The sequence below is a fragment of the Littorina saxatilis genome, linkage group LG17, assembly GCF_037325665.1.
Source record: "Littorina saxatilis isolate snail1 linkage group LG17, US_GU_Lsax_2.0, whole genome shotgun sequence".
Classification (NCBI taxonomy): domain Eukaryota; kingdom Metazoa; phylum Mollusca; class Gastropoda; order Littorinimorpha; family Littorinidae; genus Littorina; species Littorina saxatilis.
In genome coordinates, this window is record NC_090261.1 from 12247585 (window position 1) to 12262274 (window position 14690).

The 14690-nt window shown below is 44.3% G+C and overlaps 1 protein-coding gene across 1 annotated transcript in view; it reads right to left on the bottom strand.

The window, feature by feature from the left end:
- The window catches only part of LOC138952522 (muscarinic acetylcholine receptor DM1-like), a 115298-nt gene that overhangs the window by 34886 nt on the left and 65722 nt on the right, over positions 1 to 14690 (bottom strand). Inside the window, exons 4-6 of the mRNA XM_070324209.1 lie at positions 11709 to 11771; positions 9284 to 10825; positions 8398 to 9238 (exon numbers count right to left, since the gene is read on the bottom strand). Coding sequence (XP_070180310.1) covers positions 8398 to 9238; positions 9284 to 10825; positions 11709 to 11771 — 2446 coding nt within the window. The remainder of the gene's footprint in view (positions 1 to 8397; positions 9239 to 9283; positions 10826 to 11708; positions 11772 to 14690) is intronic.

Consider the following 14690-nt stretch of genomic DNA (forward strand, 5'->3'; position numbering starts at 1 on the left):
GGATTATTATACCCCGCATATTGGATATATTGGGTACGTGTATAGGTTTCGCTTTGTCTGTCTGTCTGTCTGTTTGTTTGTCTGTCTGTCTGTCTGTTTGTTTGTTTGTATGTCCACCATATAGCTCTGGTTTATTTTCAATATTTTTTATTTGATACCGTGACATGAAATTTAAGCGGGGTCTTTGAATTCACGCGCTTGCTTTGAAGGTTTAAAACAAGAGAGAGCGAGAGGGAGGGGAGAGAGAGAGAGAGAGAGAGAGAGAGAACCGGCACGGTTGGCCTAGTGGTAAGGCGTCCGCCCCGTGATCGGGAGGTCGTGGGTTCGAACCCCGACCGGGTCATACCTAAGACTTTAAAATTGGCAATCTAGTGGCTGCTCCGCCTGGCGTCTGGCATTATGGGGTTAGTGCTAGGACTGGTTGGTCCGGTGTCAGAATAATGTGACTGGGTGAGACATGAAGCCTGTGCTGCGACTTCTGTCTTGTGTGTGGCGCACGTTATAATGTCAAAGCAGCACCGCCCTGATATGGCCCTTCGTGGTCGGCTGGGCGTTAAGCAAACAAACAAACAAACAAAAGAGAGAGAGAGAGAGAGAGAGAGAGAGAGAGAGAGAGAGAGAGAGAGAGAGAGAGAGAGAGAGAGAGGGAGATAGAGAAAGAGACAGACATACAGAGAGAGAGAGAGAGAGAGAGAGAGAGAGAGAGAGAGAGAGAGGGAGAGACTGAGAGAGAGAGGGAGGGAGAGAGAGAGAGAGAGAGAGAGAGAGGGAGAGAGAGAGAGAGAAAGCGAGGTATAGAGAGAGAGAGAGAGGGAGGGGGAGAGAAGGAAAGAAAGAGAAAAAGAGAATATACTAAGCGCGAGAGAAAGAGAGAGGGGGAGAGAGAAAGAGAGAGGGGGAGAGAGAAAAAGGAAGGGGGAGGGAGAAAGAGAAAGAGGGGGGTGTAGGGAGGGAGGGAGAGATAAAAAGAGAGAGAGGGAGAGAGAGAGAAAGCGAGAGAGAGAGGTGGGAGGGAGAGCGTAGAATTGCTCACTCGGTGTCCAGTCCTAATGACCTTTTGATGTGGTCTGGTCCATGTCATTACAGTAAGTGTCTTCGCTCCTCTTCTGGCAACATTCAACTCCTCGTTTGACCGGTCTGTCTGCATAGCCATCTAAATTCGTCCACGATGGACTCTCGGACATTCTTCAAACAGTCTGCTTTTTGCATATTGGCTACACGTTCATCCACCCACAACGCGAAACATTTGATAAAGCAAATGTCACAACTAAACTCTGCAAGACGACGAAGATAAGGATCGGGATTTTCAATCGGTATAGGGGTGTGTATAGGTTTCGGTCGATGTGTTTGTGTGTTTGTGTGTTTGTGTGTTTGTGTTCGCATATAGATCTCAAGAATGAACGGACCGATCGTCACCAAACTTGGTGAACAGGTTCTATACATTCCTGAGACGGTCCTTACAAAAATTGGGACCAGTCAAACACACGGTTAGGGAGTTATTGGTGGATTAAGATTCTACAAGGACTTATAGAGGGACATCTTAATGGTCAAAGGGAAATAACCATTCTCACTCAGTCACTGCCACCAACTGAGAAGGTTATTTCCCTTTGACGGGGGTGTTTTTCCTACCTCGGAGGAATTTCTTGTTTAATTTGTTCCTGCAATTATGTAGTTTAGTGCACGATTTTCGATAGAATTGTCATGATCTAAAAGATTACCGTTTGAATGGAGATTTCTCGTCCAAGCTTGAAAAGAGGGAGAAGCTGATTTGCCCTCTTCCGTTTTTCTTCAAAGGTTAATGGGTTTTGGTATACTTTTGAGTTGTTGCTAATAACAGGGATATACACCTTGAATATAAATCTCCTTAGTGTACTCACATGCGAATTTTGGCAACTGATTATGGTTTACCTGGTTTAAAAATATGCATTTTTACGAATTGTGTAGCGTGTCGAAGTGACATGTTCGCCTGCAATCACGACTCGCTTGACCCCCACCCTGTATAACACAGTTTTTGAAAAGGTAAAAAAAGAAAACGATTAAATAATATGCACTAATCGTTCAGCCAGTTGGCAGCAACAGTTGGCGCGAATGAGTTGCGTTTCTTTTGCCGGGTACATGCTTTGATTTTTGTCTTCACTTTCTTCTTTTTCGCTTTTCCCTCTGTTTTTATTTTATTTTATATGGAGTGGTGTATCAAACACAACAACCCGTCTAATTAGCAAGAGCGCCCAAGACCTCGTACCACCAGTAAGACGTATTTGGACCATTCTCATTTTTCCTTTGCTGCTTCTTCGTGACACTGACGAGCAGAGGCCTTTTTCGTGACACTGACGAGCAGAGGCCTTTTTCGTGACACTGACGAGCAGAGGCCTTTTTCGTGACACTGACGAGCAGAGGCCTTTTTCGCGACACTGACGAGCAGAGGCCTTTTTCGCTTTTCCCTCTGTACTAAAAAAGCCCACTTGGAGTGGTGTATCAAACACACCAACCCGTATAATTAGCAAAAGCGCCCTAGAGCTTGGACCACTTGTACACGGTATTTGGACCGGTACCATTCTCATTTTTCTTCCGCTGCTTTTTCTTCGTGACACTGACGAGCAGCGGCCTTGTAGTGTACCATTGCTGGGGCTGTGGGGTATCTTGTCCAAACACGAGGAAGGGATCATTGACTTTAGCAGAACCAAATGTCCATGTTTGTTTTTTCCTTCCTGCCATGTTCTTTTTCTTTGACTGACAAGAAAGTTGGCACTTCGGTATCTCTCATGTCGTTAGCTTGGTACTAGTGTTTAGACTACTGGCAAATGGACTCGAAGTAGAGATACTGTTGAGAGGGTGGTGGTGGTGGGGGTGGATGGATGACGTTCTCCTTCGCTTTGTTGCTCGGTTTTATAGCTATCTATCTAAAAACAATTCCTGTCTAGAAGGAGGTGAGTCAGTATTCTTCAAATCTACATGCTAATAAGTTTTGCACAAACAAAAGTAAGCAACGGCAATTGTTTCAGTTTCATTCATTTCATCTCCTATTGTTCCTATCTGTATGGGTTGTTTTCTGTAGATTTATTTCAGTATATCCTATCTTTAATATTTGTCATATGTCTTTCATATGCGTTGGTGAAACATAGGGCATTGACTTCTTAGAACCAAACCTCCATGTTTTTTCCTTCCTGCCATGTTTTTGTTCTTTTGCCCACCAAAATAATTCGGCACTTCGGTAACGCTCTCATGTAGTTAGCTATAGGTATGTTTAGACTATTTCCAAATAGACTCAGAGATAATCTATACGGGCAAATGGCTGACGTGTTCTTTAGCTTTACTGCGAAATTTAAAGCCACCTATCTCAGTTTTGGCAGGTCAGCTATGTGGAGAAATCCGACATTGAAAAGTAAATCTACAAGCTTGGGCGTTTTGAAGGACTTGACACATCAGAATCAGTTGTTGTAGTTCTTCATGCTTTATTTTGTATTTCTGCTCTGTCCTTAATTTCCCTTGGACAGTTTTATCTTGGTGTCTTTTCTGTCGCTGTCTATCTCTGTGGAAACTCGCATCAGGTTGTCTTCATTCGTATCTTCCTCCGTTCCAGTGTATGCATATACTGTCTGTCATGTCTGTCATGTCTGTCTGGACGACTCGTAATTAGTTCTTTGTCCTAAATGATCTTTCCTTGTCCTTTCTTTGCCTGTGGCTCTAAAGCTACCTTGACTCCTGCAAACTGTAAATTCCCACATAGATCCGTCCAGGCTTTTGCCTAGGATAAGAGCATCTGTACATTTGGAAATATTACAAAAATCTACATTCTTCGTTAAATTTTTGACAAAACAGGACAAAAATGAAACGTTCCAATTACTAAAATGTTTTTGCTTTCTGATGCTCGATTTTGCTTTTTTGATTCTGGATTTTAATTGGTCAAAAATTAAACGTTCGAATAACTAACCTTTCTTGTTTTGTTTTTTATTCTGGATTTTGGAACGTAACCAGTCTATTTGTTTTCTAGATAACCCGCTCTGGTTTACCCCATTACTCGATTTTGGCTGACCCCCATGCTGTGAGTTCTGCTAGCTAGCCACCTAGCTGTAGCCTTTTCTCTCTCTCTCTACACTTAGTTCTTTTTTGTTTCACCAACACCTTGGACTGATGTGTATATTTGTCCATCCATGGTTAACCTTCAAGACCAAATGGGGTTTGAGCCAGACAACTGTTTTTCTTGGCACTGAGCATGCTTTCGGACAGAAAAGTACAAGTAACTGTTTCTTGTCCAATTTCATCATCCTTGTTTAACGGTGTTCTTTCCTTCTTCCCTTTTTTCCAAAACTCCTTTTCTTTCTATTTTACGCCTTCTTTATTTTTGATTCCCTTTTACGTCACTTTGTTTTTCAGATTTGACTGCTTGTAAACCGAAGTATAAGTAACCGTTCCTTTTCAAATTTCTTTATTCTATTTTGACCATCCTTGCACGAAAGTACAAGGGAACTTCTCTTGACCAGTTTTAACATCTTTGTTTTTGTTGTTGCTTTTCTCTCCCTTTAATCGGACTTCTAGAGCACCAAAGTAATCGTTTCCTGTCCAATTTTACCATCTTTGTTTCCGAGATTTCTTTTTGACCTGTTGGTCATCATTCACTTCGTGTGAATGTTGTGTTAAAGTGACCTTCCTCTCCGTGTATGTCATCTTGTTAACCACTACAGATATCGATCATCCCAGACTTTTCCGTGAAGTAAGAGCCTCTCTCCACTTGGACACATACACAAGTCAACAGCCAATCCTCATTCTGCGCTATGTCAACATTGTGTGCTTTGTGTGCTTTGTGTGTGTGTGTGTGTGTGTGTGTGTGTGTGTGTGTGTGTGTGTGTGTGTGTGTGTGTGTGTGTGTGTGTAACTGAAACCTATGTCGATTACGAAAAAACAAAAACAAAAACTTACCCTGCATAGAGAGCAACCAGTATTCTGATTTTTTGCAAAGCGTCTAAGTGGGTTGATGTTCCTAGCTCATGTAAAAGCATGCATGAATCTGTAGTGCTTATACAGAATGTGATTGTCTACACGGGAAGAAATCTTTCTTGACCTACCCAGTATGCGACAGTACAAGTCACCCTCTCTCGTCCGATTCCATTACCTTTGTTTCTGGGAGTTTTGTTTTAGCCCTGTTGCTCATCATTCACTCCTGCGGAATTTGTGTTCACACTGAGAAGGTACGCGCTTTCTGGCTTGTTTTTGTAGCTTGTACTTTTTGTTTGAAAAGGGAAATTGTCCCAACAAAGTCCATAGCTTGGAGCCATTTTTAGCCGTACAACTGTTGTTTTGTTTCGGAATAGTGGTGTACTGGGTGGGTGGCCGAGTGGTAACGCACTTGCGCTCGGAATCGAGAGGTTGCGTGTTCGACCCTGGGTCAGGCCGCTATTTTCTCCCCCCTTTCCTAACCTAGATGGTGGGTTCAAGTGCTAGTCTTTCGGATGAGACGAAAAACCGAGGTCCCTTCGTGTACACTAGATTAGGGTGTGCACGTTAAAGATCCCACGATTGACAAAAGGGTCTTTCCTGGCAAAATTGTATAGGCATAGATAAAAATGTCCATCAAATACCCGTGTGACTTGGAATAAAGGCCGCGAAAGGTGAATGCTCGCCTAACAGGCTTGAGGTTTGCTGGTCGATGTGAATGCGTTATATATTGTGTGTAAAAAATGTTTGTTTGTCTATCTGTCTGTAAAAAAATTCCATTTCACACGGCAGAAATTAATATGTAAAGCGCGGAGAGCACAGTTAATTGTGGTTCGCGCTATATAAGCTCACCATAATAATAATAATACTGTGATTGCATGAATGTGTTGACGTTTACTTTGGTGTCGTAATGGTTGTGGCAAAACGTTCTTGGCCATAATTATATGAAACACTGCATTCCAATTATTTGTTGATAATAGTATTGTATTTTTCTTTGGTGACGGATGTGCGTTTTCAATTTGTAAACCGTTTGCATGTACAGAATCTGATTCCAAACACGGCAAAATCGACAACGGAAGCAAAGAAAGAAAGACAGAAAGAAACAGAAAAACAAAGCAACAAATTAAACAAAACAAACAACCAAACAAATTTAGCAACCCAATTCAATTTCATTTTGACCTTGTTATTTTGTAAACTGCGAATGAAGTGGGAGGAAAATGAAGACTTTTAAAGGCACGATTGCAGTGGCATCCGTAAAAGCGTGAACCTCCTACAGGGGACCTAACTAGACAAATGACCGACTTGAGGAGAGAGCGATCAGCTGAAAGGGAAAGGGACAGACGATTGTGTTCGAACGACTTTCATGCACCATTATAATGCATCTTGGAAATAGAAATCAGTCCGGCAAAACCAAACCAGACAGACAGATAGATAGACAGACAGCCAAACTACCACTCCATCCCCACTCCCTCCCTTCGCCCCCCCCCCCCTCCCCCGCCTCTCAATTTTTTCCTTGACCACTTGAGCCTGAAACTATTCCGGACATCTTCAAGACACGGAAGAACAAGAAATGGAAGAGGGTAAACGACAGACACTCAGGCAGGCAGACGGAGGGACAGACGATCGGACGGACAGACAGGCAGATAAACCCATGGATAAGAGAGTTTTTAACAGATAGACAGACAGACAGGCAGGCAGACAGACAGATCGCATGGAAGAGAGAAAAAGTTTACAGACAGACAGACAGACAGACAGACAGACAGACAGACAGACAGACAGACAGACAGACAAACATAAGTTCTCCTTCACTCACACCCCTGACATCATCCACCCCCTCCCTCCCCTACCCATCACATCCTTCCTGGCTCTTTAGTCTAGAACGATTCCAGACACATGCACACATGGAAGGCACCGTGCGAAGTGCGAGACTAACATATGGCGGATCAGTGAAGAGGGTTTAGGTCTGCTAATCTTCGCCCTTATCCGCTTTGCACCTTTTGCTTTGAGACAAGGTGAGATGGGTAAAGATAAGTGTGATTATACCTTGAAGGTTACAGGTGTTGCAAGCCACAGGGGGTAGGTCTGTCTGTGCACCACCAGCTGTTTTACCTGTCGACGTGGGACTGATCTAGGTGTGACAAGTTGGAGGAGGAGAGGGAAAGAGGGGGGTGAAGAGGATGGACGGTGAAGCAATAGTCAATAGAGGGGTGCGAAGAGGAGAAGAGAGAGAGAGATAGAGAGAGAGAGATAGAGAGAGAGAGAGAGAGAGAGAGAGAGAGAGAGAGAGAGAGAGAGAGAGAGAGAGAGAGAGAGAGAGAGAGAGAGAGAGAGAGAGAGAATGAGAGAATGAGAGAATGCAAAATGAGCAGGCAAGCTGAGTAAAAGAGAGGGAGAACATTTTACCGAAATGAAACACAAAAGAAGGCAGAAGATAAAGCCTTCTGAGCATACCAGAGGGCTACATGTATATACAACAGGTATCTAAAATACGAGAAACGGGATGGAAACAGAAGAAGAGGCAATGGCTCTGTGATGAAATGAAATGAAAGAGGAGGCGTAAGAAAAGACAACAGTATAGGTCAGGAGTACAGATATAAACAACAAAAATAAGAGAAAGGGGATTTGCTCAGCGATGACAGAAAGAAAGAAGAAACGTATACAACAAAGATAACTACCCACAGGTTGTAACAGTAGGGAGAAACAGTAACAACAAAAAAACACAACAAAAAACAACAACACGTACAAAGCAAAACGAAACAAAAAGTTCAAGGACAATAACAAGACAAGACGAGACGAGACGAGATGAGATATTACAAGACGACACGTTAAATATGAAAACAATGATAATAGCATGAGACGAGGTAAGACGGGACAAGCCGAGTTGAGCAGAGGTAAAGAAAGCTTAGACAAGACAAGATGAGACGAGACAGAACAAAACAATACGAGACAGGGCAAGACGAGACGATACGGGACAAAGGAAGCCGAGCTAAATCGAGACATGACGAAACAAGACGGGACAAAGAAAGCTAGGACACGGCAAGACAAGATAAGACGAAGAAAGACAAAACAAGAAAAGAAAAATTTAGAAGAAAAGAAAGTGCATACCGAAACAAGGCAATGCAATCTCAGAAGACAAGAAAAGACAGAACAAGACGAGACAAGGGAAGACAAAAGAAGACAATATCAGGGAAGATGATCATAAGCGGCGAAACAAGACCACCAGAGACAAAAGAAGACAAGGCAGAGGCGAGACAACCCAGCCCCCAAAAAAGAAGAAAATAAAGAAGACACATAATTTATCACAAAGAAGAAAAAAAATTCAACAAATACATTAAAACAAAAAGGACAATGAATGAAACAAACAAACGAACAAATCAACAACGACAAAACAACCACAACAACAAACAGCAACCGCCCCAAAACGGCAAGTATACATGTCACACGCTTGCAAAACAGAATACCCACCTATAGCGTAGAGCGTTCCGTTGATACAACCCTCGGGGCAGAACGTCTCCACCACAGTGAAGATGTTGTACGGAGTCCACGTGAACAGAAAGGCCAACAAGATGGCCGTCAGTGTCTTCGCGGCTTTCTGGTCCTGCTTCCGCTCCTGGCGTCTCCAGGCCACCTTTGACCTCGCACGTTGCCGGTGCACGCGCACTGCCACCTTGGCCGCCATCTTGGCCTGCTGGGCTACCTTCTGCGTGTCGTTGCTTTGGGTGCGTCGGGCTAGCGCTGGCGTGCCCGTAGGGGGCCTGACCGGTGGTGGAACACTAGGAGTGTGGTCTTCTGTGTCTGAATGGTCGTCGTCCCAGTGCTCGATATCGGCGGTGGTGATGATGTGGTTGTTGTGGTTGTGGTTGTTGTGCGCGCGCTGCTGGTGTTGGTGAGGGGGCCTCATCATGGGTATGCTGTCGTCGCTGTCGGGGTCTTTTTGGACTAGGTCGGGGTTCAAATCCCCGAAACTGTCAGCGTCACTGTCCGGTGTTAAGCGTATTGACGGTTTACCGTAACTCACGTTTTCCACCAACCCGCAACTCATACCTCCCTTATTCTCACTGTCTGTGTCGTCACACGAATCGTTATTATCGTCACCGTCGTCATCATCATCACCGGGAAGTTGTATCACCACAGTGTACATCCCATTAGTCTTTTCCTTCCTCTTGACTACCACTTCCTCCTCTTCCTCCTCTTCGTCCTCATCCTCCGACTCTTCATCCAGTCTACCGATTTCGCGGTCAGACTCTAGAAGCGGAGTTGTCGCAGTGATACGACTGGAGCGAGAGAAAGAAGTCGTCAACTCCGACTCACCAGAACACGGAGACATAGCAGGGAAGGAGGGAGAGAGGGCGGAGGAGGAGGGGGAGAGGGTGGGGGATGGCTGGGGGGAGTCCACCGGGAGGAGCGGGATCATGGAGGTGCTGCAGCTCATCTGAGGCGAAACGACGTAGGAGACGCTAGTCACGTGGTTGACACGCTTCAGCGAGTTGGACTTGAGCGACGACCCCGGGCCGTTGGGCCGGTAGATGGACGTGTTGACCACCGCAGTGGACAGGGCGTTGGAGGAGGCCGGGGAGGCGGAGGGGTCACTGGTGCTGGACTCCTCGATGTAGTCCGAGTCCCGGTCGATCTTGAGGCAGGACAACAGCTTGCTCTTCAGGGACGTGGAGCGGTTGATGCTGGCGTTGAAAGCCTCGATGTCCTCCAGCTCGGGCGAGGACTGGCCGTGCTTCTCGCTCAGGCTGGACCCCACGCGCTCGTCGTCGTCGCTGGAGAAGGCAGACTTCTTGCTGCCTCCTAGTTCATCCGGTTTGCCGCCGCCCTGTAGCTTGGGCAGGTCTTTCTGGCGCTTGCGGGTCTCGCGGTAGATGCGGTGGTAGATGCCGAACATGATGGCCACGGGGATGTAGAAGGCGGCCATGGCGGTGAAGATGGACATGTAGCGGTTGGTCTTGATGAACTGCACGTAACACTCGAACTCCTTCACTGTCCGCTTGCCCTCGATGTAGGGCCAGGCGAAGATCCACGGCGTCCACAGCAGAACGGAGATGATCCAGGCCGTGCAGATCATGGTCCCAGCTCTTCGGGGTGTTCGTTTAGCGCGGTAGGTCAGCGGCCGCGTGACACTGAAGTAGCGGTCGAAGCTGATGATGATGAGGTTAGCCACGGAGGCGTTGCTCATCGTGTAGTCTATAGCCAGCCAGATGTCGCACATCAACGCCCCTAACGGCCATTGGTCCATCAGCAAGTACAGCGTGTACAGCGGCATGGAGACTAACCCTATGGCCAGGTCAGCCACTGCTAGACTCAGCAAGAAGTAGTTGCTGACCGTCTGCAGGTTCTTGTCCATGCGGAAGGCTAATATCACCAGCAGGTTTCCCACTGCTGTGAGAATGACCAGGATGATGACCACGAGGCAGATCAGGACTACCTCGTACGGTGGTCGCTGTCTCAACACTTCGCTCGTGTCGTTACCACTCCCGTTCCCCCCAGGCACCGATACGTTGAAGTACACGTCAAAGCCCGTCACACACTCTGTCAACCCTTCACTGCACAGAGTACTATCACTCAACTCACCGCTTCCACCACTATCACCAGCACCGACACCGTATCGTACACTTTCATTGGCACTAGTCACCAGAGCGTAGTACGCTTCTGTAGTCAACGCGGAGTAAGCTTCTTTGGCGATCCTCGACAGAAGTGTGCTCTGCTGGAAAACCTCGCCGCTCTGAGAAAGCTCGGTCCCGGGCCCTAGAGTCGGGGTGGTGGAGAGATGATGTGGTGACGGAGAGGTCTCGTGGAGCGGGTGTTGTGAAGTCCTTGGGGAGATGCGTGTCGTCTCGTTCCACGCTTCCATGATGACATCATCGCGAACAGCGGGGTCTTCAGCTGTCTGGGAGGAGATTGAGACGTGGGTCTCGAAGTTTCTGTGACCTTTTCTCAGCCGCCAAGGTCATGTCGAGGTCAAGTGGAGAAAAATCGTAGATTTCTTAGCCATCAAGGTCGTCTCAATTAATGTAAGGTAGAGGAGTATCAGGGGTGTGAGATTTGTTTTGACCCTTTTTCAGTTATCAAGGTTATCTCCAAGTAAAGTTCAGAAACGTCATAGATACAGTTATTTTGGAAGCCGCTAAGTATATCTCAACATGTACGGCTCGCTATGTTATTCACAGGCTTTGCGCTTGATTTTATTACTTCCTAATTGAAAGGCTGGTTTAAAAGCTATTTAAGGACAAACAGTTAACTGATAAAAGTACTGATCCCAAGATTATATAAGGACAAAATGTTATTAGTTGGTCACCAAATGATGGTTAATTTACTCTGAGTGGGATGGGTTAACCGCAGGCACGAAATATTTTCAGTGCAGAGTCAGCGAAACTAATTGTTTGCTGAGAATGTTGACATGAGATTATACGTTGCAACAGGCTGAAGGACTAAACATTGAGCTATTATCATCTGCCTTTTAGTGACAATCATTCAGCGCAATCAGTGTCCACCTGCAGCAATGGCAATGTTACATGATTGGCCTCCCTTGATAATGACACGCTGATGAGGGGAATTCATTTCAGACAAAAAGTTGATCGTTAAGTTCACAGAAACCTGATTCTTTTCTTTCTGCCAAGAGCTTGGGTTGAGCAGAGGGCAAAGATAATAGGAAAACAAACACTGTGTATTCAGAGGCCACGATCATTTGATCGCACTTGCGCACATTTGCGTTACACGGAGCAACAAGACGAAGACAGGGGAAACCCTTGACACAGGAAACAGGCGAATACTGATGCGAACACCGTCGTTCTAACAAATTCTGCGTTGAGTTCGACACAGATGCCTGGCAAAGTCTGAAACACACAAAACAACATGATCAATTAGTTGCAACCTTTAGTTTTTAAACCTGAAATAATATCATTCACCTTTACGTGAGTAGAATAGAAAAAGGATACACATCGTAACATCTTAAAATCAAAAAACAAGAACCGAACAAACAAACAAAAACAAGGAAACAACAACAATAGCAACAAAAAGCAAAACAAATCAAACACTCCGTCATTAACACTTTTTAGGATCTTCTCTCGTTTTATGAAAAACCGTACAATCAAGTGGTTATTAAAACAAGTCGCGTAAGGCGAAATTACTACATTTAGTCAAGCTGTGGAACTCACAGAATTAAACTGAACGCACAGCATTTTGTCACAATGACCGTAGTCCGCCGCTCGTGGAAAAGGCAGTGAAATTGACGAGCCTGTTTAGCGCGGTAGTGGTTGCGCTGTGCTGCATAGCACGCTTTTCTGTACCTCTCTTCGTTTTAACTTTCTGAGCGTGTTTTTAATCCAAACATATCATATCTATATATTTTTGGAATCAGTAACCGACAAGGAATAAGATGAAATTGTTTCTAAATCGATTTCGGAAATTTTATTTTGATCATAATTTTTATATTTTTAATTTTCAGAGCTTGTTTTAAATCCGAATATAACATATTTATATGTTTTTGGAATCAAAAAATGATGAAGAGAAAGATGAACGTAATTTTGGATCGTTTTATAAAAAAATAATTTTAATTACAATTTTCAGATTCATTAATTAATTTTTAAGCCTCCAAGCTGAAATTCAATACCAAAGTCCGGCCTTTGCGAAGATTGCTTGGCCAAACTTTCAATCAATTTGATTGAAAAATTAGGGTGTGACAGTGCCGCCTCAACTTTTACAAAAAGCCGGATATGACGTCATCAAAGACATTTATCCAAAAAATGAAAAAACGTCTGGGGATATCATACTCAGGAACTCTCATGTAAAATGTCATAAAGATCGGTCCAGTAGTTTACCTCTGAATCGCTCTACACACACACACACAAACACACACACAGACACACATACACCACGACCCTCGTTTCGATTCCCCCTCTATGTTCTTCTTCTTCTTCTTCGTTCGTGGGCTGAAACTCCCACGTACACTCGTGTTTTTTGCACGAGTGGAATTTTACGTGTATGACCGTTTTTTACCCCGCCATTTAGGCAGCCATACGCCGTTTTCGGAGGAAGCATGCTGGGTATTTTCGTGTTTCTATAACCCACCGAACTCTGACATGGATTACAGGATCTTTTTCGTGCTCTCGAAGTACCGTATCACAGACAGAAATAATGATACGATCGGAGGTCCCTGCACGTTGACTTTTCCTTTGCTCTCCAATTGGACCTTCGACTTTTACCCGATCGTTATTGAGTTGCAGAGAATCGAGTCTGGGAGAGAGTAGAATGCAAATGAACATCGCTGTACGGTAACGACGAGAGAGCGGAAAGGTGTCAAGTGCGATCCAATTCCACAACAGATTGAGATGCGTCCAGCACTGTTGCCCGTGTTGCAGGTCTCCAGCCAGATTCGTTACTTGGTTTCCAAGGTTTCCATCTCATTAAAACGGCTCTGTTCAAGTGTTCTTTGGAATCAGAGCTTCTTTTTTGTGTAATACCGTACCAGTTTTAAGCTGAAGTGAATAATCAGATGACCTCTTTTCAATGTTTTAAAGGAAAAAAAAGATGAAATAGACAAGTAAAAACAAAAGTAAATAATTAAAGTCGAAAAAGGAACAAATAACAAATGAAATCGACAAAAAATGACCACATCTTTACAGTAATGACGAGATAGCGAAAATGTGTCCAGTGCGGTCCAATACCACAAAAGAGTAAGATGCTTCCCGTGTTGAAGGTCTCGAGCAGGAAGAGCCGTTGCTTCGGTTTCCAAGGTTTCGATCTAATCAAAGTGCATTTGTCGAATTTTGGGAATGTTCTTCTGTGGCAGAAATGCTGCTGCTGCCAAACACATGTTTAGCTGAAGTGAAAATACTGATCATGTAACTTTTTGCTCTCCAAAAGTCAAAAAAATAAATAAAATAACATACCCGTCATTGGCAGAAGCGAGAATATGTATCAGACAATCTGTCCCTTTTTTAGTTGTCCAAGAGGACTTCGACAAACCAACTACAGAAAATCTGTTTACAATCAAGTCTGTTTGTTTTTCTCTTTTCTTTGTTTTCGATCAAACGGAAACATGAGTTCTATATTTAAGGAGGTATTTTGTCAAAGGTCCATGCAGTCGTCTTCTGTTTTGTAGAAAACGCGGCCGTCTCAACAAAGTTCATCAGCAAACATTGAGCTAAAAAGGTGCGAATCCTCACTCTTCAGTATGCACCAATCCCATTGTTTTTTGACCTGTTGTTTTTGCAGCTGTGCTTTTTTGGTCTTAACTCCTAAGTGAGCATTCTTTCCGCTATCAGCTAATTGTCTTGCCCTGGTTCAGACAGAGCACCTGCTTGCCCTCTTGCGCTTAGAGCTGATAGAGCATGGCCCAAACGGTCAGAGCAAAGAGGCCAATTGGAAGAGTTCATCTGCGTTTACGTTTTCACTCAGCTACGTAGCATCACCACATCGCACCAAAAAAAAAAAAATGTTGAAAAAAAGAAAGAAAACGAAAAGTACAGCAAAGCAAAATGCAATGCAGGACATTACAAATCAAAAGCAAAACAAAGCAACCCGAAGCAACAAAATTCCAAATAAAGCCAACAACAAAAACCCATACAAAACAAAACAAAGCATATCAAAGCAAAGCAAAGCACACTAAAGATCAGCAAAACTAAACAAAGGAAAGCTAAGCAACACGACACAACACAACACAAACAGAAGCAGAAAACAAACATTAGTAGAAGAGGAGAGCTAGAGACAATAAACTAATTATATATATGTCAAAGACAAATGTTGCATGACAG